General features: G+C 51.4%; 1 protein-coding gene across 1 annotated transcript in view; it reads left to right on the forward strand.

Moving 5' to 3' along the window:
* RBM20 (RNA binding motif protein 20) overlaps positions 1-26439 on the forward strand; it is a 158590-nt gene that overhangs the window by 128424 nt on the left and 3727 nt on the right. Inside the window, exons 7-13 of the mRNA XM_016212098.2 lie at positions 1575-1706; positions 7161-7240; positions 8686-9355; positions 15321-15416; positions 16761-17421; positions 18975-19109; positions 25634-25755. Coding sequence (XP_016067584.2) covers positions 1575-1706; positions 7161-7240; positions 8686-9355; positions 15321-15416; positions 16761-17421; positions 18975-19109; positions 25634-25755 — 1896 coding nt within the window. The remainder of the gene's footprint in view (positions 1-1574; positions 1707-7160; positions 7241-8685; positions 9356-15320; positions 15417-16760; positions 17422-18974; positions 19110-25633; positions 25756-26439) is intronic.

Raw genomic sequence — 26439 nt, forward strand, 5'->3', positions numbered from 1 at the left:
TTCTTTAGTCAAAGAGGGAGATTATAGAGAGAACGGTCAGAAGTAAGAATATTTTGTGTTTGGTTGTTAATAAAGATTTTTATTTTATGAATCACAGGAACAGGCATAGGAGAAATTCTTTTCTTAATTAAAGCATGAGCTTCAGAGACTCAGAGCCACATCGGATCACCAGTGGTCTCCCTCCATCAGCCTGGGCTTCCACGGCTCACTTTGTCTCTTTGTTCCTACTTCTCAGAATTCTATTTTGGGCAAATGTCCAAAATTCAGCTTGCAACATTAATGCAGTGCAAGTCGCTGAATTAATATTATTCGCATTTGACAGGTGAGAGCTAGAGGCACGAAAATGTTTCCAGGAACAAAGAGGCACTTAGAAAGCAGGGTGGCAGAACCTGAATAAAACTCAAAATAATCGTGACTTCTAGTCTCCCACACATCTGCCGCAGACCGCGACAGCGTGGGGAAAGGCATGTCTGAAATTCAGCAGCAAATGTGAGGGAAGGAGGAGGGGAGCCTGTGCAAGGCGATGGAGAGGAGGTGCTCGCAGTGAGGGCCCCTGTCACGGGCCACTTCCTTCTCAGCACCAAGGGGCCAGGTCAGCACAGGCCAGACGAACCTAAGAAACAGCAACGACAGTTAATCCTCAGCAGCTCCTGGGGTAAACTGACAGGTCAGTCCAACAGTCTGTTCAGAAAGTCTCTGTAGACACCGATTGAATGGAAAAGACCATTTCTTTATAAGTTTTTCCTTTTTTTTAAAAAAAAAAAATCAGAACAGTTAAATAAAGAGGAAAATTGCTGTGGAAACATAACTGGGTTTTCCTCTCTCTCGAACTCACAAAGACATGACCTTCCTTCAAGCCTGGGGTGCTCCTGAGCTTTTCGGTATATTTCTTATTTTGCAAAGAAAGTGAGAGCTCAGATACCCAGGGCTCACGCCTCTGTCTTCTGCCGCTGCCACCACTAAAGAGTGAATTTTGCAGGGATTGGCCCAAGGTCACAACAAACTCACTCTCTCCGGCCTCACCCTTCCCCTGGGAGACGGTCGGTAATGGGCCCTCCCATCCCAGAGGGGCCTGTGGCGTGACGTAGCCCAGGATGGACATACATAATTAAGAAGGACGTTTGGTAACCATGGGGATCAAGAGAGGGGCCGTGTTATAATGAGCTCTTTTGGTGAAGTTAATAAATAGGTCTCTTTGAACAGATGGGATCAAAAAGAGCTCTTCCTTGAACTGCTGTGTGTGTTTTTCCTTTTTATGGAGGTATGAAATACATGCTCTAAAGTGCGCTGGTCCTAAGTGCACGACTCCATTAATTTTTTACATGCGTACATCCCTGTAATTACCACCCGGGTCAAGATATGGAACATTTCCAGGACCTCAGGAGGTTTCCTTACGCCCCTTTCCCAGTCAGCACCCCACCCCACCCCAGGGGCCGCGGAGCTCTTAACTTCTGTCACCCCGGATTCGTGTTGCCTGTCCTTGAGCTTCACGACCTTGGAATCCTGCCTTAGACTGCATTTTGTGTGGGACCATTCATGTCCAGTCCAACGCGTGTCCTGCCGTTCTTTCCTAGGCCTTCTTAGAGATGGCTTACACAGAAGCTGCTCAGGCCATGGTCCAGTATTACCAAGAGAAGTCTGCTGTGATCAATGGTGAGAAGCTGCTCATTCGGATGTCTAAGCGATACAAGGAACTGCAGCTGAAGGTAAAGCTTGCTCTCGTTCGTTCAGTCGCTCGCCAAGCGTCCGCCGAGCATCTCTTCCTTGCCGGGCACCGTCCTAAGGAGAGGACAGGAAAGATGCCAAAGTTACCCACTGCCTCTGAGGATGTCCCGTGGGAAGGCAAACCATGATAACGTGGCAGGAGACGTGCTCATTGACCGGAGTATAAAATGCAGAGGGGTGCCGGAGCCGGGACGGCTAACTGCCTGGCACCCACGGGGTGCCGGGGGGAAAGGGAGCAGGGAAAGGCGCTTGCTTTTTGGAGGTGGAAGTTCCAGGCATAAACCCTGAAGATAACCTCCTTCCCACCCGTGCGGGTCTTAGTAACTTTCTCCCCTTGTCACCTTCCTCGATCCCTTCATCTCCCCGCCACCCTCTGTATTTGTCTTCAGCCTCGTAGAAATCTTGAGCAGCCCGGGACTGAACTGGCCACTGTCCGAACTCGGGTGAATTCGGATAATTCCAAACAGGGCTTTTGTTTTTGTTTCAGCTTGTCCTCTGTTTCTCTTTTCTTCCTTCCTTTCTTTCTTGCGAAGTACAACATACATACATACAGAAAAGTGACTAATGGTGCATCACACAGTTTAAAAAGCACTAATGGGTGAAATCCCGTAAGTCCCATAAAACCACCACCAAAGCCAAGAAATAGGACACCGGCGGTACCCAGGAGGCCCCCTGAGGCCCTCTTCCTGCCCAGTGCTCCCCTCTCCACTCGGGGGACCTCCAGGCTCCTCGTTCCCTTCCTTTAGCTTACGGGTCCGCCGCCTTCATCCGCCTTCCTTAACAGCCTATTTTTGAACTTAACTCGAGTCCTATTGACTGTGTTCTTTCAGGCCTTGCCTCTTCCACTCGACAGTGTGCCATTCGTGTTGGGCGTGTCTATTTATATTCATTGTCGTATGAACTTCTGTTGTATGACTACAGATTTATCTATCTGTTCCTCTGCTGACGGACATTTGGACTGTTAGCAGTGTTAGGTTGTTAGGGACAGTACTGCTGTGAACATTCTCAAACATGTTACCCTCGGAGGAGCTGCTGAGCCAGAGGCATGCCTATCCTGCGGTTTACTAGGTAATAGCAAACTCTTCAGAATTACTTGTCCCAAATTTACACTCCTGTGAGTACTGTCTGAGAGTTTTCAGTGGTCCACATTCTTGCTAACGTTTTTGTCCTGTCTGACTTCCTAATTTTCGCCTGTCCGGGGAGGCGCAATGGTTTGTGATGGTTTTATTGGTTATTTTCCTGATTATGATAGAGCACTTTTCTTATATGCTTATTGGCTGTTCCATCTGGATCTTCTCTGGTGGAAAGTTTCTTTTCAAGGTGATCGCTCATGCCATGCTTTTCCTTAAGATGTGTCTTCTTAATGGGCTGCAGGAGTTCACTAAACTAGAGCACTTAATTCATTTGGATTTGTCGTAATTGGTGTTATATTTGTGCTTAAATATACCTTCTCATTTTGTGCTTTCTACGGTCCCATGTAATAGGGATTTTCCACATCACTTCAGCTCATTCCACATTTACTAGGGGTCCATTTTGTTTAAGACCCCCGGGCCTCAGTCTGCCTTCAAAGCTGAAGTCAGAAGACAAAGGCTGGGCGGCTGTTTCTGGCCAGGACTCGCGTTCTGACAAGTCCGCGTATGTAGATCGGGTGTATGTCAGCCAGCTGCCAAAGCCCCCATTCTGCTTTGCTTGCAGTCTTGCTTCTGAAGCTCCCTTGCCAGCAGTTCTGGCAGAACCTGGCATTTTTTCCTGACTAATGAAAGCATATGGCTTTTCTCAGGCAAGTGAAAGCTCCCAGCCCATTCTCCACCCAGCCAGAGTTCCTATCTTCTTGGATTCTCCCCGGGGGCTAAAGTTGAATTTCTGCGCTCAATTCCCAGTGGAGCTTTGGTCTCCAGATGAAATGTTGCTGTAAGCTCTAATTAAGATTAACAGCAGTACTCAGCTCCTTCAAGTAAGGTACTGAGGCACGTCAGTAGCTTACCGAGGGAGATAGTTCCAGGTGGTGCAAAAACCAGGGGTTAGAGAGATCATATGGTACAGACTTGCGTTCTGCAAATACTGTGCCCACTGTGGGCAGGAACTGGGCCAGCACCGAGGCAGCAAGCTTGCAGAGGAGCTCGCAGTCTGGTGGGAGGAGAACAGGTAAACACAGAGCCACCCACAGCCATGTGAGCTGTGCCAGATTGGAGGGTGCTGGTGCCAACCTAGTCCACCCCTTCCTGTTTTGATGAGCTTGGACGGGCTGCTTCACCTCCGTGAGCCTCAGTTTCCAGATCAGTAAGAGACTAAACCCCCAGTTCTGTGGTTAGAAGCATTTTTTTTCGTACGTTGTCTCCTTGAGTCTCACAATCCCTCTTTCCCGTGAGGTGCGGAGGGTGGATAATCACAGCAATTATAACAGCACAGCAATAACAAGAAGCGTATGCACCTTTGAGTCCTCAAACCCTGGGCCAAGCAGTGTGCCAAGTACTCTGCATAAATACATTATCTCCTGTAATTCTGACGTCAGTGTTGTCCAACAGGTATTATGACCTCGGTTTTACAGATGAGGAAACTGAGGCTCGTAGGAGTTTGGTAACTTGCCAACGTTCATAGTTACTGGAAGAGCCACGATGAAAACCTAGGACTGTTTTGGGTTTGCACTATATCTGCGTCCCTATATTGAGTTATTATGATCTCCAGTGTCCCCGCGAGAAATCAGGTGACTTGCTGCAGTCACCGAGCCAGTGAGCCCCAGGGGTAGTATTCTCACAGAGCTTCTCTGACCTTAACCTGGAGCTTGTTATAATTTCCATTCAGCAGGCCTGGGGCAGGGCTGTGATTCTGCGTTTCTGACGCGCGCCCAGGAGGTGCCCACACAGCAGGTCCTCAGAGCACACTTTGAGCAGCCAGGCTCTAGGACATGCTGTCGTCTGACCCTTTCATAAGGGTTTTCCGCTCCCCAAGCTGTCACACCGCCTCTGTGTGAAAGCAGCTCAGAGCATGTTGCAGCAACACGCCCGTGCATGCATTACAGTCCCTAAGTTGACATCAGCCAGGACCTTTCTCTGTAAGGAACCGAAATTTGCCTGAGTTAAGCATAGTGATGAAAGTAAAAAAAACAACTTATTGGCTCCTGTAAACGAAAAGTCCAGGAGCAGCCCTGGCGGCAGGTGTGGCTGGAGTCAGGGCCCAGGCGACGGCGCTAGGACTTGGCTCTCTCCACTCTGCTTCCCACTCACTTGGCTCTGTTTCTGGGGTCTCCCTGGATGGCGCCTGGCAGCCCCGGGCCCTCTCCTCTAGGTGGCATGATGACTTCCGTGACTGCGGCAGCTCTGGCCCCTGTCTTCCCATTTCCTTCAACGTGAGTGAGCCAGAGCTTTCTCCGTAGCTCCCACGGAGGTCCCGAGAGTCGCTCTGATCACCGGGCCAGCTAGGACACGTGTCTTTCCCTGACCCAGTCTCTGTGGCCAGGGAGCAGCTGTGCTGTGACTGGCGAGGTCTGTGTCACCTGCTGCACCCTCGGAGCAGGGGTGGGAAGGGGAGCGGCTCCTGGGGAGGCAGACAGCAGAGCGCTATGTCCTTGCATGTGTCCGGGGCACCCAGCACATGGGGTCCTACCGGGGCTTGTGGAGGTGGAGGGAAATTTTGGTCGTTCCCCCCACACACAACCTTACCTTTTGCTCACCAAAGTAGAGGGGAGAAAGAAGAGATCTTAAGGAACGTCCCATCTCTTGTCTTGAATGTTTCCTCATGCCATAATCCTGTCTCCCTATCCACTCTTCGTGAAGGAGCTTCTCTTCCTTAGGGCATTCGGGGCCGAACCTGTCACATAACAGGTGTCCAACAAGTGCACAGAATGAATGAGAGACAATCTTTAGGAACAACGGCGCGGGTGTTTTCCTTCCTACAGACCTGGACAAGAAGATTGAATGATTTTCCGGTTTGTTCTGTAAAGACTTCTCCAGAATCATAGCATCTTACATGCAGGAGGGAACCTGGAATAATTTAAACCAGTGTCTCCCGGTCACGCCTCAGAGAACTGGCAGGGCAGTGTTTAGGTCCTCTTGCCTAGACATCCCTCCCTGGCGTGGACGTTGTATATTCCTTTCCGATGTCCTAGCCCTGACCTCTCCCTGAAACCACAGGCAACTCCCCCTTCATTCTCTCCTTGACTTGTGTTTTCTGAGCCCAACCCTCAGTCTCAACACTAACACTGATAAGCAGCCAAGCTCTCCGGGGATTAAGAGAATCTACTCCCGCTGGATCACGTAGCTCACTGCCTGTCTCTGGCCCTGGCTTTCCCAGCTGTAAAATGAGATCTATGATGATACCTAACATTCATAGGGCTCTGAGGTTTCACAATTCTTTGTAAAATATATAGAAAAAAAAATCAGGGATAAAAACAGCCATTGATTATATTTCTTAATAAAATTCCCTGTCAAATGTTGACTTTACAGACCAAGGGTTTTTAAATTTATTGAGATATAATCACATACAATAAATGTATCCTACTCCATACATTTTAATGGGAGGGATGAATTCTCTGTAGGCAATTGATTCTCTCGCCTTTTGTGCCCATCAGTTTCTTTTTTAATTGTTTATTTCTTACTGCTTTGTTATTGTTTTCCATTCTGGGTTCAGGAAAGGGCTTTGGTTGGGATTCGGGGACCAGGGTTGGTCCTGTCCTGGCACAGCCACCGAATAGTGACTACTGGAATGGCTGGGGCCTTTGGGTGCCTGGCACCCTCAGCTGCAAGCCACGGCTCACAGCTTACGCTGCCCACCCCACGATTTACGTTGAGCACAGGTGGGCCTGTGGAGGAACACCCTGGAGTAGGTGCTGCACAGGTCACGGGAAGGATCCTGGGGCCGAGATGCCCGTTGCCAAGTCCTGATTCTCTAACCGTCTCTGTGACCTTGAATGTGTTCCTCAACCCAGCACAACTCCAGGAGTCACCTCTGCATGGAACACAGTGTGGCTGGTGACCCTGGAGTTGTGCAAGGAGGACTCTGCCTCCATCCCTCTGGGTCTCCTTTTCCACGTGTGTAAAAAGTGGTCCCTGCATTCAGTGACCTTCAAGCCTCTTTCCAAGTTACAATGCCTGCCTGCCCTCCCTCCATCCGGAACCTCTCCCTCTCTCGCTCCCTCCTTCCCTTTACATCTCAGGCATTGTCTCTTATTCCAGAAGGGGTGGGAGGTAGGTGTGAACAAACGGGACTTTGTGTCTTTCCTTCCCCAGCTCAGTGGACGCTGTGTCCCCCGGACCGCTCAGCCCCCCACTGTCCCGCATGATGCCCAGAGCCCTCACCCCCTGGGTTAAACTTCTTTCTTCCCGTGAGAAGGCCCGTCTTCCCCATCGGGGACTGGACCATGAGCCCGGGTCCTAGCTGCTACCCTCTGGTGTTTGCAAGGCTGCCTCTGGTCTGATGACCTTTCTCACTTTGTCTAGAAACCCGGGAAAAATGTGGCTGCCATCATCCAGGACATTCATTCCCAGAGGGAGAGGGACATGTTCCGGGAAGCAGACAGGTGAGGCCCCGGAGCTGGCTCTCAGGGCATTTGCTGGGCAGTTGGGATGTTCTCTTCTTCGCACCCTGAAGGATATTTGAGTCACACTATGCCCTGCCCTGCCCTGCCCTGCCCTGCCCTGCCCCTGCCCCGCCCCTGCCCTGTCCGTCCACCTCTCTGGGCCCTACCTTCCCGTGGGCCCGATGGAACACAGCAGTCTGGTCAGAAGTGCTGCTCAGGTTAAACCTCAGCACAATGCAAGATGCTAGGCTTCCTCTCAGCTGCTCCTGCTTGTTAGAAAGGAATACAGGAGGGGGTCTGTCCATAACTGGCTCTTAGGGGCAATACTTTGCTAAGACAGCCTGAAAGAGTGTGTGTGTGTGTTTTCTGTTTAGAGCCAGCTCCTGATTTTCATGCCTAATGTAGATGTAGGAACAGGAATGGAGATGCTCCCCCCAAAAGCAGTTACTTGACTAGTCTCTCTGAACATTGAATGCAGTCAGTTTTCCAACTTACTTCTTCCAGCTGAAGTTGTGACTGCGCCAGGCCGTGGCTACAAGTTTGCCACTGTCACCGCCCTGCAAAGACAGTCGCTGTGCAGAGAGAGCCAAGGTGAACGCGGGAGCGGGCACCTGGCCTGCGGATCCTGTGGTTCTTTCCAGGGCTGCCGCAGGTGGCGCTCTAACATCACGGCCGAGGGCTGAGCCCGGGCTGTTCCCCGGCGACCGGCAAGGCAGCCTGGCCCTGGCAGCCACATCTCCAGGTCCCGTCAGCGAGGGCTGCATGGTCTTTCTGGACTTTAGGATATTGGGCATGTGGCTCAGTTTACCTGCCAAATAACCGAACAACCTTCAGGGGGGAGCTGTTTAGGGTTGGGATTTTTGTTTGTTTTTTAGACCATAGTTATTTGGGTTTTTAAAAAACATGTGCAAAGCCATACTCTGCCGTCTGCAGTTCTGTGGTGGTTGGGGGGGTGGGTAACTTAGGAGATCTTGCTCCAAACCTTACGCAGGTCCATTTCTTCATCTGAAAGACTGCCAGTTCAGTGCTCTAAGGTCTCTTCCAACCCAAAAATGCTTTCCTAGTTTTTAGTTTTTGGAATCTCTGAGCCCTCCCTCCCCTCCACACCCCCAGCAACGAGCATCCCTCTCACATGCCCAGGATCTGACCAGATTGCCACGAGGAAAGGAGGAAAGTCGCCTTTATGCTGATAGGGGCGGAGGTGGGGGAGCGGCTTCAGTCTTCATTGAACCTGAGGGCTGGGTGGGTGCCCGCTGGGCGGAGCAGGGCACCCCCCGTCCCCCCCCCGGTCCCTGCCGGGAGAGCTGAGCTCACTTCCAAGAGGAAGAAAGATGGTGCTGAGCCAAACCAGACCAATTATTCATCCCAGTTCCAGGAGCAGGATGAGTGAAGGGGCAGAGGCTGGAGAGGTGCAGATTCCAAACCCCCTCTTCGCTCCCTCACAGATACGGCCCCGAGAGGCCACGGTCCCGCAGCCCGGTGAGCCGGTCCCTGTCCCCGAGGTCCCACACTCCGAGCTTCACCTCCTGCAGCTCTTCGCACAGTCCTCTGGGCCCTTCGAGGGTTGACTGGGGCAATGGCCGGGACTGCTGGGAGCACGCCCCCTACACCAGGAGGGAGGACGACAGAGACCCGGCCCCCTGGAGGGAGAACGGAGAAGACAAGAGGGACAGGACGGACCCGCGGGCGCACGATCGCAAACACTACCCTCGGCCACTGGACAAAGCCGAGTTAGAGGAGCGACTGGACGGAGGGAGGGGCCACCGAGAAAGGCACCCGAGGTCTGGGTCCCCCAACCCGCCCCACTCTGCGTCAGGCTACAAGAGCCGAGAGGATGGCTACTACCGCAAGGAGCCCAAGGGCAAAGCGGACAAGTACCCGAAGCAGCAGCAGGATGCCCCCGGGAGGTCCAGGCGGAAAGACGAGGCCAGGCTGCGGGAGGGCAGGCACCCCCACCCCGACGACTCGGGCAGGGAGGACGGGCTGGAGCCCAGGGTCACCAGGGCCCCCGACGGCACCAAGCCCAAGCAGAGCGAGAAAACCAGAACCAAGAGACCCGACAAAGACCAAGAAGGAGCTGATGACAGAAAAGAAAGCAGAATGGCCGAGAATGAGGTAAGGATCCATCTTCCCCCCAGGTAAGGAGAGGCAGGTCCCCAAGGGCAACAGTGTTAATATCATGAGGATGAAGGTTACTGAATGAATGAAACACTTGTTGAATGTTGACCCCTGTGCCAGGCACTGTGTTAAATACTTTGTCTCAATCAAGCCATTTAATTCTCACAGCAACCCTGCGAGGTAGTAATACTAATAATGCTATTATTCCTCTAGAGGAGGAAATGGAGGCCCAGAGAGCTTAAGTTAGTTACCCAAGGACACACAGCCGGGAAATGGCAGAGCTGGAATTACCCCTCGGTGATGTGGCTCCGAATAGCACCATAGCACCTGCTGCCTTTACTAGAAGTTCGGGAGGGCCTGCTGCAAAGGCCTCTGTGTTCCTGTTTGTCCAGGGTGGAGCGTCCCGAGGTGTTTGCACCCACAGACTCTGCCAAGGGAGATTAGATCTTTGGTCTGCTGTCTTGTCTCCTGCCAAAAGCATCTACCAATCCTGGGACTTCGAAAGGAGGCAGTAAAGGAGAAGCAGCCACCACCCACTAAATTATACTGGGTGCCCAGGGCTTGGTGTGTTTCTCTAGACACTGTCTACAGTGTTTTACTTCCACCGTAATAAAAATGATCAGCAGTTAGCTGGCATCTTTCGTGGAAGCATCTGGAAGGGCCCATAACCTGTTGTGTGACTTCAGCTCACGCAGTGGGTCACCAGAAGGACTCCGGGTACAAGGTTTATGTTCTAACTTGGCTTACCCGTCCTTCTTGCCAGAGTCACCTACATTTAAGTAGGAGTGGGATAGTGAAGGGTAAGGGTTCTGCAGAGAGAGAACCCAGTTTTTTAAATCCTACATGCATACCTTCTGGTCTGACCCAGGAGTTGGTGACAATACTAAGTCCAAATAAGGAGCCCAGTGCTCAGCTCCATGCATACTGAAGAGTCACACTTTCGGCCAGTACTTTGTTTAGCATGCCACTTTGCAGGTAGTGTGCTGGGCACAGGGAGGCCCAGGGGTGAATAGGGCATAACAGCCCATGTTATGGCAGAGGCCAAGGTCTAATGGTGGAAGCAGACCTACAAAAACAGTTTGCACACAGGGGCGCCCATGCTGGAGTGGAAGCGTGGATGAACTGCTTGCTCCGCGGGCAGTTAGCTCTGCCCAGAGGAGACATTTGAGCTGAGTATTGAAGGTGGGAAAAAACAGTTTGGGAAGCAGCAAGGGCAAAAGTGAGAAAGAAAGACTGGCTTAAAGAACCTGGGGATACTCAACATGACTGCATCTTTAGAGCACATTAAAGGGTCATGTTTTTAAAAAGTAAAATCTTGGCTTTCGTGGGAACATAAAACAAATGCATGTCAAAGATGCTGTTTAACTCATTAATGAAGGGGGGAACCAGGAAGACGTAAAAGCCAATTCAAAGGAGAATCTAAAGATCAGGCAGCATGTAGAGATGTGGCCAGGAATTTGCTAACAGAGGCAGACTGACCTCTTCCACAGGGAACCTGGGACCAGATGAAATTGCAGCTCCACCAGATGAAATTCCTTTGCATCTTTATGGACAAGAATCATTTGCACAACTATCAGTTATCTGCAATTTACAGTCATAAAACAGCTCAGTTCAAGTTAAAGTACAGACTCTCCTAGAACCAGATACCCTGCAGGGTGTGCCGGTAAACTTCCCAGCATTCCAGTGAAAGGACACCCAGTGATCTTGCTGCACATCTCAGTCTGCCACAATTTATCCTGACTGGCCTAGCAGGGGGACGGGCGGGAGGTGAGATTAGGGAGTGGGCAGTGGGGACCTGAAGGCCCTCGTGGGCCTCGATGAGGACTTGACCTGGATCTGAGGACCTGTGAACGAGCGGATGTTTCTAAGAAGAGTGGACAGTCCTCCCTCAGTATCCCTGGGGATTGGGTCCAGGCCCCCTGCGGATACTGAAACCCGGAGATGCTCAAAATAGCTTATATAAGATGGTGCTCTATTTGCATAGAACCTTTGCACACCCTTCCATGACCTTGAGAGCATCTCTAGGTTACTTATATAATACCTGATACAATGTCAATGCTATGTAGATAGTTGTTACACTGTGCTTTAGGGGGTAATGACAAGGAAAGTGTATGTGTTCAGTACAGATACAACTACATAAAACATCAACAGCAACATAACTTTAGTTTTCAAGAATTTCAGCAGGTGAGGAACCAGCAGATAGGGGGCCGACCATACGCTTGGAGGTGTCCAGGGTGCTGGTGACAGGTCAGTGACTCAAGAAAAGGCACAGAGGGGCAGAGAGCGAGGGCTCCTACTGCCAGTCGGGAACCATCTGTCCCCACAGCAGAGGCCTGGAGCTGCCCTTCCCACTCCTACTGACGCTCTGAGACTTCTTTGGTGACTTGTTTCTCCTGCTCACCCTTCATCTGTTCCCACGACCCTTGTCTGTTTAAGGTGACACACATTGTAGGTCACCCTGAGAGCCCCTGATGCAAAAAAGGTTCCCAGAAAACCCCATGGGTCCCCCCACAGTTCTGTCCCTCTAATTGGTCTGTCTATAATAGCACTAGAGTGGGGTCCACAGAGACTAGTTGGGGTCCCCAACAGGTTGGTTCTGTGGGTTTGAAGCCAGGGGCCCCACCACTTGTTGAAATAACAGCAGAACAGAGGGTTTTCCTCACTCGTCTCAAGCTCTGTGTTGTGATCTTGAGAACAACCCAGATCCCCAGAGGGCTGCCCGGGACTCAGATAATAGGCAGGAGGGACTGGACTTGGGGAATGAAGACAACAGGGCTGAGGAGGTGTCCTCGCCTTTCTTCTACTATGTCAGGCACCTCCCACCTGCCTAGGAACCCCACCCCCAAGTCCACATGAGTCCCTCCTCGCCCCCTGTGTCTTTACTCACTGTCACATTCCCGAGTGTGTCCTGGCCACTGCGTGCAATCACAGGGCACACTTCTCCCCTGCTTCCCTTTCCTTGGCAGCACCTGTCTCCTCCTAACCTGTCCCCTAACATCTTTATTTATTTAGTGTCTGTCCCTTCTGTCTCCAAATGTAACCTGCACGAGGGCAGGAATTTTTGTCTGCTCTGTCCCTAGTCCCTAGATTAGAGTGAGAATACAGTGCGTACTTGTTGAAGAAATGAGCGACTGCACCCAGACTCTGGAGGCAAAGGCCTGGCTTCTGAGAACCAGGTCACACCCTTTCTTCCCTCCCTCAGTTTTCTTGGTTGTGAAATGGGTGTGATCACAAGGCTGTTGTAGGGCTTTAATGAGCTTGTGCTCATTAGAAACCCTCTGGGATCTCTGGGGGAAGGGCCCGCGCTGGAGAAGCTGGTGTCAGTGCTGCTCAGTGGGTGGCCACGACCATGCATAAGAGCCACCCTGACCCCAAGACCATAGGCAGGAGGACAGAAGTCGTCAGTGACTGGGAGAACGTGGGGAAGGAGCACTCTGCCACCTCCCTGGAAGGGGGGGCAAGGGCTACAAACCCAGACCTAGAGAAGAGAAGCCAGGCAGGTGACACCGACCAGGTCACACGAGTGAAGCCTGGTGGAGAAATGGGGCTGTGGCGGACCGAGGAGGAGGTGCCTCTCCCTTGGGAGCAGCCAGCCATTGCTCAGCTCCGTTCTGCGGCTGCCGTCCCAGAACGCGTGCCCTGGGCTCCCAGACCTCCCATTTCTTAGAGCAAGACCAAAGTCCAGATATGTGTTGAAATCCTCTACCTTTTAGGAACTGTACAGACCAAAACCTGTGGTAGAAAAAAGATGGAGCCCAGGGGTCCCCAGAATGTAGCCGCCAGTATAAACAGTCCACAGGAGGGAGAAATAGAAAACCACTTGTTCCCAGTTCAGAGCCCAGACCGAGCCCCAAGCACACTGGGAGGCAGGTGCAAACTTTTTACTCACTCCACCCTCTCCCACCAGTCTCCGTTCTTTTATTGACCAGTATCCGTGGAGCACCCAGCAGTGGGGCTCAGTTGTGAGTAAAGCTGAAATGACCCCTGATCTCAAATGAGTCGGAGAGTGTGAGTGTTACCTGCTAAGAAGGAGATGGAGGCATACATCGCTGCCAGAGTCTCTAACTATTCAGAGGCTTCCCTGGGTTCGGATGTGACTGTTGAGATTTGAAGGAATGGTGGGTATTTACTGGGCCAAAAGGAAGAAGAGCAGACAGAGGGAACAGCATGTGCAAAGGCCCAGTGGCTGGAGGCCAGTGTTGCTGGAGCAGAGCCTGGGTTAGGATGGTGAGAAGCGAGGCTGATTTGTCAACAGCGGCCACATCATGCGGGGCCTTGGAGGCAGGGTAAGGATTTGTGTTTCTCCTAAGTGCAAGGGGAGGCACATGACATGTTTAAGCCAGAAGGTGCAGTGAGGATATGATGGTTTTTGCATTTTGGGGTGACCATTCTTGATTGCCGTGGGGAGAACAGACTTGGGAGAAGGCTACAGAGCAGAAGGGGAAGACCAGTTGGGAGGTGGTTTAGTGGCGGCCATGGCTCTTTGGAGACAGAGCTTTGTGGGACACGTAGTATCCCGGTCCATGAGCTGGTGTGGGTAGTGGGGCACATTAGTAGCATTTTTCTGTTCCCCTTAAGCTGCTGCTGGCCCCTGGAAGTGGTCCCAGGGCCAGAGGTGCACTGAAAGGCCCTGTTCTGTCTCCTGTGCCTGTGGGGAGGAAGAGCAGGGGTTGTCTGCCTGGTGGGGGCTGCAGCAACTGCTTGGGATGGGGAAGGGTGAATTGTTGACAAGGGAAGGCCATGGATAATTTATTCAGAGAGATAACAATAAAGGAAAGCGGGCCCCTGTTGGTAGAAGCTATGGGTCTGATGGCTTTTGGAGGCATTTGGAGCTGCTGTGCACTTAGGTTAGCTCTGAAGATGTGAGCAGGGATTTTGGTGGAATTTTGTGCACCAAACACTGAAAGAATAAGGCCCTGGGGGGGTTGAACTGTCTTCCCCTGTCCGATAATAGCTGGTTAAACCAGTCGGTCTGAGAGCCTGCCCCAGCTGGCTCCTCTCAGCTCAGGAGAGGTGTGTCTGCTTTGAAGAAATTAGAAGTAGAGTCACTTTTAGTCAACCTCAATCAAAAATGCAGAGGGAATGAACTTTCCCCTGGAATCCCCAGGAATAGTCATTGATTTGGTGGCCAAAACTTAAATCATGGGAGAATATCCTTTCTAAAACTTCTAAAACAGGGGTTGGAAAACTTTTTCCACAAAACACCAGATATTTTAGGCTATCTGGACCAAGGAGCGAAATTGAGGATATTAGGTAGGTACTTATATAATCATTCAAAATGCAACTACTTAAGAAATGTGAAAAGCATTGTCCACAGACTACAAAGAGGCACTGGGTGAGATTTGGCTCGAGGACTGTAGTTTGCTGATCCCTGTTTTAAAGGCTGGTAAGAGACCCTAATTCTCAGCCCAGACGTTGTTTTCAATTATTCAGTTTCCCAGACATGAGCACCATCATGAGGGACTTAATTTGAGGGAGGGACTAGAAGAAGGGAGCAGAGAAGGGATGGCAAGTTGGGGCTATAGCTCTAGGACAGAGATAGGGCACTGATGGAGTGACAACCCCCTTCGTACCCATAAGTGGCCTGGATGTGATTTCTTTATGGCCAGGACAGATGTGTTAGAGAGATGTCACCATGATGGTTGTTACGTCTCTCCATTCACCCTCACAGTGTAGAGGTTTCATAGCTGCAAAAAGCGCCCCGTGTGCTAGAATCTCCTAAAGGTATCAGTCAGGCCTTTAAGACAGCCTGGGCCTCCATTAGTCTGTGTGACCTTGAACAAGTTACTTAACCTCTCTGAGTCTCAGTTCCCTCATCTGTAAAATGAAGATGATAGCACCTGCCTCTAAGGGGTTTTGTGAGGATAGAAGAAATATATGTACAACACACCCGACAACTGTTAGCTGTGCTCAGCTCACTGCTGACCACTGATTTGGTTTCTTCTGTTCTTCCTTTGGCAAGGCTGGAGGAGAGGGCATGGGAGAAAGCCCCCCGTCAGCGGGCCGGCAGGAGAAAGAAACAGAGTCCTCTGATCCAGAAAACACAAGAACACAGAAGGTAACGTTTGTCCCAGGTGCCGACAGTGTAGCCACATCTGCACAACAGCCACTGGGGACCAAGTTACAGGAACCCCCGGGGCAGGACGCCTGCTGTGTGGGATGAGTTCGAGACCCCACCAGCGGTTGCATGAATGAAGCCGCCTTCCCAGCGCTTCCTGGAGGAACGGCCCTGCCCTGCTCTCTGTGTAGTCCTTATGGGGAGATCTTGACCACATGCCTGGGCTCTGCCGTACTCTCCAGCAAGCTGGCTGTGCTCGTAAGAGAAAACATGTGCCCAAAAAAGACTCGGGCTTCAGAGCCAGGCTCCCAAAATAGGCAGGTCCCTTGGGAGGGGCTGGGACAGGAAGGGGGGCTCTGGGTACTCGATCTGGGGCCCTGACCTCAGCAGGCCCAGACTCCGGGATTAACAAGACATCTCCTGTGCTCATAAAGATTACTTTACATAATTAAAATGAAAAAACCCAGTTACAGCGCTGGGACTGCCACAGCTCAAAGAAATGTTCTTGGAATGTGGCCAGCTTCGTGCCTTACCGGTCAGGAGAGGCGGAGGGATGGGTGTCACTGGCCAGGAAGCTGATCTCCTAAATCTGGCTGCTGGGCGCGTAGGCTGCTGGGGATACCAGGGGAAAGTTTCAGGAGGGGCCAAGTGTGAGCCGGTGTGGAAGTTGTATTCTTGCTGGGAGAGGGTGCTTGGGGGAATTTTACGGGGGACTTTGCCGCAGTGACATTTAGCGATGTTTTATGGGCAAGGAAATAGCTCCAGCAAGTTGGTCATTGGTTCATTCAAAAACTATTGACTGAGCGCCTGCTATGTACCAGGGGTTGAAATTCTTTTTTTTTAAAAAAAAATATATCTTTATTGATTTCAGAGAGAGGAAGGGAGAGGGAGAGAGAGAGAGAGAAACATCAATGATGAGAGTCATTGATCAGCTGCCTCCTGCACAACCCCGACTGGGGATCGAGCCCGCAACCCGGGCATGTGCCCTGACCGAGAATCGAACCCGGATCGCCTGGATCCTAGGTCGATGCTCAACCGCTGAGCCACGCTCGGCCAGACTCAGGGGTTGAAATTCTTTGTGCTGTTTCAAAACATGGCAGATTGAGCATTAAGGGCTCATTCCAAATCCTGTGCTGTTTGGAGCCTCACCCTAGGGGGGACTCTGCTGTGGGACTTGAGTGGTTTCAGCTGCTCGTGACCCAGTGACTGTGCCCAGGTAGAGGGAAGGATGCTCTCGATTGTTTTGACTCGAGGGGTCCTGGTGCCCAGGCTCGTGCCCTCTGGGTGAAGACCGTGACCTGCCCTTCAGCCACCCTCTGACCTCCCCCCTGCGTTTTTATTCAGAATGAAGACTGGGAGAGTGGGAGCGAAGCTGAGGATGAGAGCTGGTACCCCACGAACATGGAGGAGCTGGTCACCGTGGACGAGGTAGGCGAGGAGGAGGACCTTATCATGGAGCCGGACATCCCCGAGCTGGACGAGATCGTGCCCATTGACCAGAAGGACAAGATGTGCCCAGAAACATGCCCCTGTGGGACAGCCGCCCTGCACCTGGACTTCGCCAAGGACTTCGCCAAGGACGGAGTCAAGACCGTAGGTAACGGGGCTGCAGGAATCAGCCACAAGTCTCCCAAAGAAGGGCCTTCTGCTTCCACGAGCTGTCCCAGTGACATGGACGTGGAAATGCCTGGCCTAAATCTGGAGGCTGAGCAGAAGCCAGCTGAACGCGAGACAGGCCTCTCGCTGGAGGGTTCAGATTGCTACGAGAAGCAGGCAAAGGGAGCAGCGAGCTCAGATGTTCGTCTGTCCCCTACGCTCCAGCAAATGTCTTCCCCCAAGCCAGCAGAGGAGGGGGCCCAGCAGCCTAGCCCAGTTCTCGACGACGGCAAGGCCAAGGGGACCCCCGAAGATGGGGCTTGTGAAGGCAGCGCCCTGGAAGAGAAAGCCAGCCCCCCTGCCGACACCGACCTCCAAAGCCAGGCTTGCCAAGGAGTGTCGGCCCAGGGTAACTACCTGCCTTTTCTCCTGTGTGGTTGGGTTGATGGGGCCACTGCTCACCTAGGGAAGTGAGTGGGCGTGTGCAGGCCGGACCACCACAAGTGAGGTCTCAACCAGCATTCAAACCGGCGCAGAAAGCGAGCTCCTTAAAGCCCGGGTAGACCGTGAGGGCTTTTAGGCAAACGGTGCAAAGGAAATCAGATAGGAGGGCACATGTTTTTCTGAGAAGCAAACTCAGATAGGAAAGACTTCTCTGAATTTATGGGAGGCCAGATGGACTCTGACAACTAAAATTAGCAAAAGTTTTGAATTAGCAGCCAAAGCTCCTGGGGGCAGCAAGCCGCAGCCTCTATGCCCGCAGGACAGAGGACCACCCAGGCTGTTATTTCTGAGGCCCCCGAGTGAGGGGGCAGGAGTGTGGGAGGCCCAGGAAGGAGCCGGCAGGGGTAAGAATGAGGGGCTCACTAAGGGGGGATGGCCTGTCCCCCTTCTTTCCACCTCCGACCCACTTTTCTCCGGGGTCTGGTGGTGAAACAAGACTCGTCCCAGGACCTCCTCTGCCTCCATTGGAAGTGATGCTGTGCCTGTGCCTGGCACTATGACATCATGAAAAACAGAGTTTAAAATAGGCTAAGCCCTGTCCTCTCTGCCAAGTGGAAACTAAGATCCATCAAGGGCTCTGAGGGCAGGAAGGGGGAGTAGCCCTCCACGCTCTTCTAGTGAAAATAAGTAGAGATTCATTTCACAGAAAGCCTACAGCTTTCCCGAGGTTGAAGGAAGGGGGGCAGAAGTCGGGGGGCAGAAACCATAGAGGGAAGGCTTCAGAATAAACGTTTCCACCCAGTGCTGCTGGCCTGAGCTGGCAGGGGAGCTGGAAGCTTGGGCTTTCCTCCATGTCAAGCTGACCTGAGCTGTTTTTCACCTGCGTGGCTCTGAGTCTCCATGGAAACTCTGTCAGGAGCTGCCGCCTGTTGCTAGAGAAACGCTGTGGCCCGGGCTCGGTCCAGAGATGGGGACAATTAAGGAGTGAAGCATTCACCTTGCTCTGACTGAACCCCTTTTCTTTCGCCATATAGGTCTCAACATGCCCTGGTGTTCATGGCTAATTAGCTTGCCCAGTATTTGGAGTTCACATTTAATAACACTGCTCTACAAGCTTGGGGTGAGAGAATGGCATGGCCCTTCTGCGAGCCTGGGTGCTCCTGTGGATGTCAGCACAATCTTTGCCCTTTAGTAATTCTTCCTCCAGCAGAGATGGAGTGATACAGAGTTGGGAGGAATGGGCGTGGATCATCCCCACCCAAGGCATTGACAGCCCATCCCCCACAGGCCCAATGCGATGATTTGCCAAGTTTTCGTGTGTGTGGCATTCTTTTGGCAAGGGGAAAAGCTCTTAAATTATAGCGCTTGGGCTCTAATGAGCAGTCCTCGCCCCGGCCCTGTGTAATTAGGCAGTGCAAGGGATCAGTCCTGGTCACACAGCACAGGCAATAGGATTTCGGGGAGTCCTGGAGGCATGTTGTGTTTCATTCGTTTTTTGCTTTGGCTCATGTTTTGCAGAAAACTCCAGGTACATGGAGATGAAATCCCTGGATGTGAGGTCACCGGAATACACTGAAGTGGAGCTGAAACAGCCCCTTTCTTTGCCTTCCTGGGAACCAGAGGATGTGTTCAGTGAACTTAGCATTCCTCTAGGTAGGTTAAATACACATCCTTCCTGAGAATTCAGCCCCAGGAAATGGTAGTTCCATAGTAACGCCTAAGAGCTTTGACACTTTGTTATTGTTTTTCATGTCTGATGCAATAACCTACATTTGCAAGGTGCTACTTTGAAGTCTCTTGCAATTTCAGTCTCCGGTAGGAGAGCAGATACATCATGGGGCCAGGCCTTGAACAGCAGCGCCCTGGGAGCCAGAGCGCAGAGAGACTGTTTCCCTTGCCAGGGAAGACTTTATTCCTGACCACGCAGCCCTTATTCAAGCAGGGAAGCAGAGGCCTCACAGCCCCTACCTTTTTTCTCTTTTGGGCAATTAGCTTTTCTGAAGCAGCGATGCTGAATAGACTGTGTTGGGGCTGGGCTCTACATAGCTGATAGTGGGAGCATTGAACAGAGAAGGGCCTGGACCCCATCCTTCCTCCAGTTACTGGATGACTGCTTGTCCTCAGGCAAGTCATACCAGGAATGTTTTTTTGTTTGTTATTTTTGTTGTTGTTGTTTTGTTTTTCCCAGTGACTTTAAGTACTTGAGTAACAAGTCAACTAAAAAAAAGAGAGAGAGAAAGATGTAAAGATACTTTTCTTGAAGCCTTGGGAGTGGGAGGTATTGTCAGAGTTCACATGGCCAGGGAAGGCAACCCAGCCAGGGGCAGAATGTGTGTGTGTGGGGGGGGGCAATGAGAAGAGGGGTGGCTCAGGCCCCAGGCAAAGGAATGGCAAAGGCCTCGCACAGAGCAATGGGTTAGGGGTTCCTGGACCTTAGTTTCCTCACCTGTAATGTGGAATTGGACCAGATTGGTGGTTTTGCAACGGTGGAAGTGTTGGACTGGGGCAGGGAGGGAAGTTACTAATAGAATCACCTAGGACACATTTTCAAAAAGGAGAGTTAGCTAGAGTTTCAGAATAGGGAGTGAAGATCCTTTAAGAAAGATCCCTGGTAGCTTCTGACAGCATCGCCAACCCAGTGACTCCCATGTCAGCCAACATCACCTTCGAGTCTTCGCGTGGACTCTGAAAGGTGGGAAGACAAAGGAGTAGCAGCAGCTGCTCAGAGAGTGAGCTTGGGAAGGTGGCACCAGGAAGTGGGCAAAATGTGGGTTCTGTGATGACCGCTGCCAGTGACACGTGTCTGCTCCATCAGGGAGGGGCTGCTCAGTATGGAGGCTCACCCAGTTCATCACGTTTCTTTTTCTTTTCATCTCCTTTAAACATTTATTATTGTTTCTGTCCTCCAAGTATACTGTTTCCATAGTCAGATTGAAAAGCAAATGTCTTTTTTTTTTTTTTTTTAGATAAATTTGCTGCCTAGCCTTCAGCATGCCTCAGGACAAAATCTAAAAAAAAAGAAATACTGACCTTAGAATGAACTAAGGGCCCTGGGTGCTTTAATGCTGGGAAAAGTGGCAAAGGCTGCCTTTCAGGAAAAAGGTGCGAGACTGTTGCATTCTTCATGCATTCAGTCAGTCAGCAGCACTTACTGGAAGCTCGTGTGAGCTCTGGGGGAACTGAGAAATGTAACACAAGCCTCTCTTCATTCAAGAACCTGGAATCTAATTGACACACAGAAGCAAAATATATTCTACCTTATAATTTGTATCTTTTTACTGTTGCTTTTCATTACAAAAATGTGTGAAAGATTACTGTAACAAATTTAAAAAATAAGAACCATATAAAGTAAATATTACTTTGTAAATATAGTATCTCTTCTCCTAGCCTCTCCCCAACTCCAGAGGTAGCCACTGTCTGATCCTCAAATAATTCCCCCCACCCCACAAAAATAGGATCACACTATATACAGAATGCTCAGCAATTTGCTCTTTAGATTTAACAGTGAGTCTTAGAGAGATCTTCATGTCAGTACATAGGAAATTCCTTCTTTTTGACCTCTGCAAATATTCCATCTTAAAATATGTACCATGACTTACTGAGCCATTCTACTGGTGAATACTTAGGCTGCTTTGCATCTTTTTCCCCACTATTAAAATGCTATAATAGCTAAGCTTTTATTTTTATCATTTGCCATGCAGGCACCATTCCTTGTGTTTTACATGTGTTATCTCATTTAGCTCTCTGAAAACTCCTATGAGGTCGGTAATATTTTTATTCGTGCTTTACAGATCAGAACATCGGAGAGCAGGGTTACAAAGCTAAAGACGGCCAAGGCTAGAGTCAGAATTTCAATCCCAGTGGTTTGGTGCTAGGACCTTGCTGACTCTGTGCTCTGCTGCCTCCTACACGTGCTATCACCTTTGTCTGCGTGCCAGTGTTTCTGACGGACAGCGTCCTAGCCTGGGGGTTGTGGGGTCATACACATTTGCAATTCACATTTTCATAATTGCTACTAACTTGCACTCTAGAAAGATTATGCCAGTTTTTACTGCTACCTCAAGTGAGAGTTCCCATTCTCCACATCCTGGCCAACATTGGATATTATCAGTTTTTAATCTTTACCAATCTGTTAGGAGGAGCATGGTACCTCATTCTGTTTTTTTAAGCAGCTCTATTGAGGGGTAATTGATGTACAATGAAGTACACATGTTTAAAGTGTACTGTCTGACCGGTTTTGTCAAGTGTATATACCTGTGAGATCGTCACCACAGTCAAGAGAGTGAACATATTCATCACCCCCCAGATTTCCTGATACTCCTCTGTAATCCTTCCCTCTTCATACCTCAGTCCCCAGGTAGCCACTGATCTGCTTTAGGTCACTAAATACTAGTTTGCATTCTAGAATTTTATGTAAAGGGAACATACCATGTGACTGTTCTTGCCTGGCTTCCTTCACTCAGCATAATTATTTTGGGATTCATCTATATTGCTGGGTATGTCCACAGTTTCTTATTGTGGAAGAGTGTTGCGTTGTGGGTACCACATTTGGTTTTTTCATTCATCCGTTGATGGGCATCTGGGTTGTTTCCGGTTTGGCACTGTTATAAATTATAGTTTTGTACTTGATTATAGTCTTGAATTAGCTTTGAGACCACTTATTTCACTGATCTTTGGGGGGGGGGGGTTTAGAGGTGTATGGTACTATTTTCCGCATTTGACAGGTGAGGAAACTGAGGCCCAGAGACTTACCTAAGATCACATGGCGAGTTCGGGCCAGAACTGAGGATTTCTGACCTGCGACCGCTGTGCCCTCCTGTCCCCGCAGTTCAGGCGTTACCTTGGAGGGAAGGCAGTTCCGTGCAGTGGCTCAGAGCACAGACTGTGGAATCTGACTCCCTGGGTTCAAACCCAGCTGGCTCGGGGACGAGAAGCAGCCTATTTAACCTCTCTGCTTGGCTTTTTTCGTCTCTAAATCAGGCGTAGTAATAGAAGCCTGCCATGCCCGGTTATGTGCGGGATTAAAAGAATGAATACTTGTAAGGTTTCAGTGTCTTCCAGTAGGAGGTACTTAGGAAGGGGTGTCTATTGTTATTACTGGTAATGAAGTAGTTACTGAGACCTCCTCTGTTTCCTCTCATGGGGGCCACGTAACCCTTCACCCTCCAGGATCTGTGGTCACTGCTACAGGGAGACTTCTAGAGAGCTGGGGACAACTTCCTGGCTTTGTCCCTGTGGAGAATGCCAAGGTCTGGGCACACCATGGAGAGGAAAGGGAGGTGAAGGCCCCCTGCACAGGGACTGAGGTGGGCATGGGGGGGGCTCTGGTGACCCCGGGCGGTGTGAGTCTGCCAGGGCCTGCTCTCAACCAGAACCAAGGGGCCTTGCCTGCAAAATGCAGGCCCCCCTCCACCCATCCCCGGCTTTGCTGGGATGATGGAGTTATAATTACCCGAGCCAGGAGCTATTATTAGAAGGCAAATGCAGCTTTAATTATTGTACTTAATAGAGGCTGAAAAATGGGACCAAGTGGCTCCAGAACTTGTTGGGGCTGCGACAGTTTTCCTTGATGCTGCCGCTTGCCTTGGCCCGCACACCCCAGAGGTGTCCCGAGGCGGTGTTGGCCACGCGGTGCCCGGGACAACTCCCAGTTGCACAGGGGAGTTACCGGGCACTTGGGGATCCTCCCAGTCAGACTTCCCCGGTGCTCTCTTTTGATTGCCTGGTACTTCTGACCAGCCCCTGGGTGGTGCTGGGGAAGAGAGTTGCCTCCAAACTGTGGAGTCTGGGTTCCCCGGGTGGCCGTGGTGAAGGGTTGGAGGGCAGGAAGGCAGAGGCCTAAGCAATTCACCTCTGTCATGTGTAACATGCGTGTGAAAGCTAATATTCTCTGAGCACCAGGTGAAATGAGAAGTGCTTCCCCAGAGCCCCTTCTGTGGTATGATTACCCCTGTTTTCCAGATGAGGAAACCCGTCTCTGAAAGGTTGAACAGTGTGCCTGAGGTCACACTGGGTCTATCTGACCAAATTTCATTTCCGTCCACTACACTGTGGCTTCCAAGCTCTTTGGGGATGGAAACTTTTGATCAAATGAAATCTCACCAGAAGACAACAGATGTAGCTGTGCCGTCTGAGCTGAAAGGGGCGAGGGCCCCCATCTCGGGCCCTGCGTCCCTTCTGGGGGACCAGGACGGGGGCTGGAAGGCCTCTTGGGAAACCTGGAGCATCCTGGAGGCCTCCGCCAGGGTATGCGGGAAAATCCCCACGGCTGCTTGCCTGGTACCAGCCAGTTGGCCGGTCCTGCAGGGTCTAGGACAGAGCAGAGGGGTGGCTCTGACCCCAGGCCTTCGTCTGCTCCCCATGACCTTGGGTGGTGCCTCTCCTTTCCTGGTTGCCTTTATCTTGTCCTGTGTGAGCCTTCGCCCTGTGCCGAGCAGCAGCCAGGGCCCGTTGGTGAGGTGGAGGGGCAGACGGCCCACTCCCAGGGGAAGCTGGAGCCATTTTCCATCCTTTGCAGTGAGAGTGGGCGGAGGGCGAGGAGGGGAAGGACTCAGTCTCCCTCCGGGAAGCTGGGCCCGAATGAAGCCACCTCACTTCTGGGGACTGCTGCAGATGGCTGAGGGCATGGTGTCAGCATGCTGCGTGGCACTCAGAGAGAACTGGTGGAGGCGGAGGCCCAGGCCCTGAACCGCAGAGGAGCAATCAGCCACAGCAGGCGGCCAGGCCTCCTGCCCCCCCCCCCCCCCCAGGCCTGCCCTCCACACTGAAAAGTGGCTTTTTTGAAACGGAAAAGAAAGCTGTAATTATAAGCCTGTGCTTCTCTATGACGGGGTCTCCTGGGCACCCTGCTCTGTCTCACAGGAGGCGGGAGGAGGAAAGGGAAGGGAGCCCCAGACTTGGGGTCACACACAGCATCTGGCCGAGGCCCAGCCTCTCTCCCCCAGCCCCTCTCCGCTCCCCCCAGTGCGGCCTGCTCTCGGCCCACCCCCGGGGAGCAGGGGCAGCTAACCAGGGGCAGCGCCAAGGCCCAGCTGAAATGTGTCTGCACACGCAGGGTGAGGCCACAGCCTCAGCGTCAGCCTGACCGCTGTCAGCGTGGCCCCTTCAGTCCTGTGAAGGGTCCTGCTCTCCCAGCCCTGGTACCAGCCAGGCGCCTGAGGATAACACTTTGCTCCCTTGCCGGGACCATACACTCAGGTGCCTGAGGAAACAGGCCCGGGAAGCGTTCAGCTGACTCTCCCCAGGTCGCATAGGATCTTAGCGTCCAGTCTGTGCCCTCTCAGACCTGGACTGTTTCCACTGTGCTGACAGTGTCTTCTAAGTAAAACTGTGACCCCTAAAACACCTTGGTAGATGGAGCAGCCACCACCCCCTGACAGATGAACTTTCTGGGCTGAGATGCTCACTTCACTGGCTGTCAGGCCCCTGTTTTCTTTCCTTAGAATCAAAAGGCCTCCCAGAGTCCTGGGACTTACATTAACAAATGACATGAAATACTATTAGTTGATGGTTCAGATGTAAAGACTGGAGAAAAAGATGGGGACATATGTATGGTAGACTATGACATGAAAGCAGGAGGAGACACGCTGCACTTAGGGTATAATTAAAACTGCTCTCACACCCCCCCAGCATCCCCCAAAGAAGGCTCTGCCTATAGGTAGTGTGGAAGAAGATGTTTTAATTGAAATGACTCTGGGTGATTTTTCCTCGCTTTTGTCTATTTAAAAAATTTTATTTGATGAACATAATTCTAAAATAAACCAACAAAAATGGGAATATTCTGCCAGAGTCCTGGCCTCATCCACTGCTGAGAGGGGAAGAGTGCAAAGAAATGACATCCAACAAGTGAAATGTAAGAAACAACCTCCCTCCTCCTTTCCCCAGAAACGGGCTGGTGCTAGGAGAGCCTGGACCTGGTTCCCAGAAGCAGTTGCAGAGCCTCTACTTGCTCAGCACGTGCCTCTGGGAACTAGTGTGAAGGAAGTGGGTGCTGTTCTCTTCTGGCCTGTTTTGTAAATGAGGCAACTGAGTTTGGAGAAGCTGGGTCACCAGCCAAAGTCAACGGCAAGTGAGGGGTGGAGCTCATTGTCCCAGTTTCCACCTGAAGGCTGTAGGACCGCAGAGGCCTCCCATCGCCTTCCTAAATGCCTACCTGTACATCCCCCATCCTTCTGCAGGGGTGGAGTTCGTGGTGCCCAGGACTGGGTTTTACTGCAAGCTGTGTGGGCTGTTCTACACGAGCGAGGAGATGGCGAAGATCAGCCACTGTCGCAGTGCTGTCCACTACAGGAACTTACAGGTAACCGTTGGCCTTCCTTGCCTGGCACTGGGAGGCTCTCTAGTCTCTGTTTCTGAGTTTCTCTCTCCTTCCACCACATGGGGACCTGACTCCATGAAGCCGCCCCATGTGATGGCCACTCCACATGATGGCTGCCTCCCATGTGCTCTCAGAGATGTGAACCAGAATCACCAGGACAGTGTTTCAAAGTATATATATGAGCTCAGACATTCAGTAGCATTTGAGGGAACCCAGGAATATGTAATTTGAGAAAGTTCCTCAAGTTATTTGAAGTGCAGCCCTAGTTAAGAAACTCAGATGTGAGCCTGTTCTCTGGTTTTATATTTGAGGCCCAGAGAAGCTCCGTGATTTGTCCAACACCATGCAGATGGTGAGTGACCAGGCCTGGAAACAGATCATCTGATTCTTAATCACCTTCCTCTTTTAGTCTATTAAGCTGGTCCTGCAAACTGAGACCCGTAATGTCATGGTCTGGGTCACCATCTGCAAGGAACTGTCATTGGCTATGACCAAACTCAGGTCATTTAAGCCTCCTGATTTCCCTCCAGAGAGCAGCTGCTCCGTGGCCAAGGAAGCCATGGGGTCTGAGGCCCAGGTCCCAGCCTCTCCTGGGGGAGGGCAGTGAAGGCCAGACTTGGCCAGAACAAGGGTTCAGACTGGGCTCCACAGAGCCAGCTGAGGGCA

Source organism: Miniopterus natalensis, chromosome 14 (assembly GCF_054644295.1).
Source record: "Miniopterus natalensis isolate mMinNat1 chromosome 14, mMinNat1.hap1, whole genome shotgun sequence".
Taxonomy (NCBI): domain Eukaryota; kingdom Metazoa; phylum Chordata; class Mammalia; order Chiroptera; family Miniopteridae; genus Miniopterus; species Miniopterus natalensis.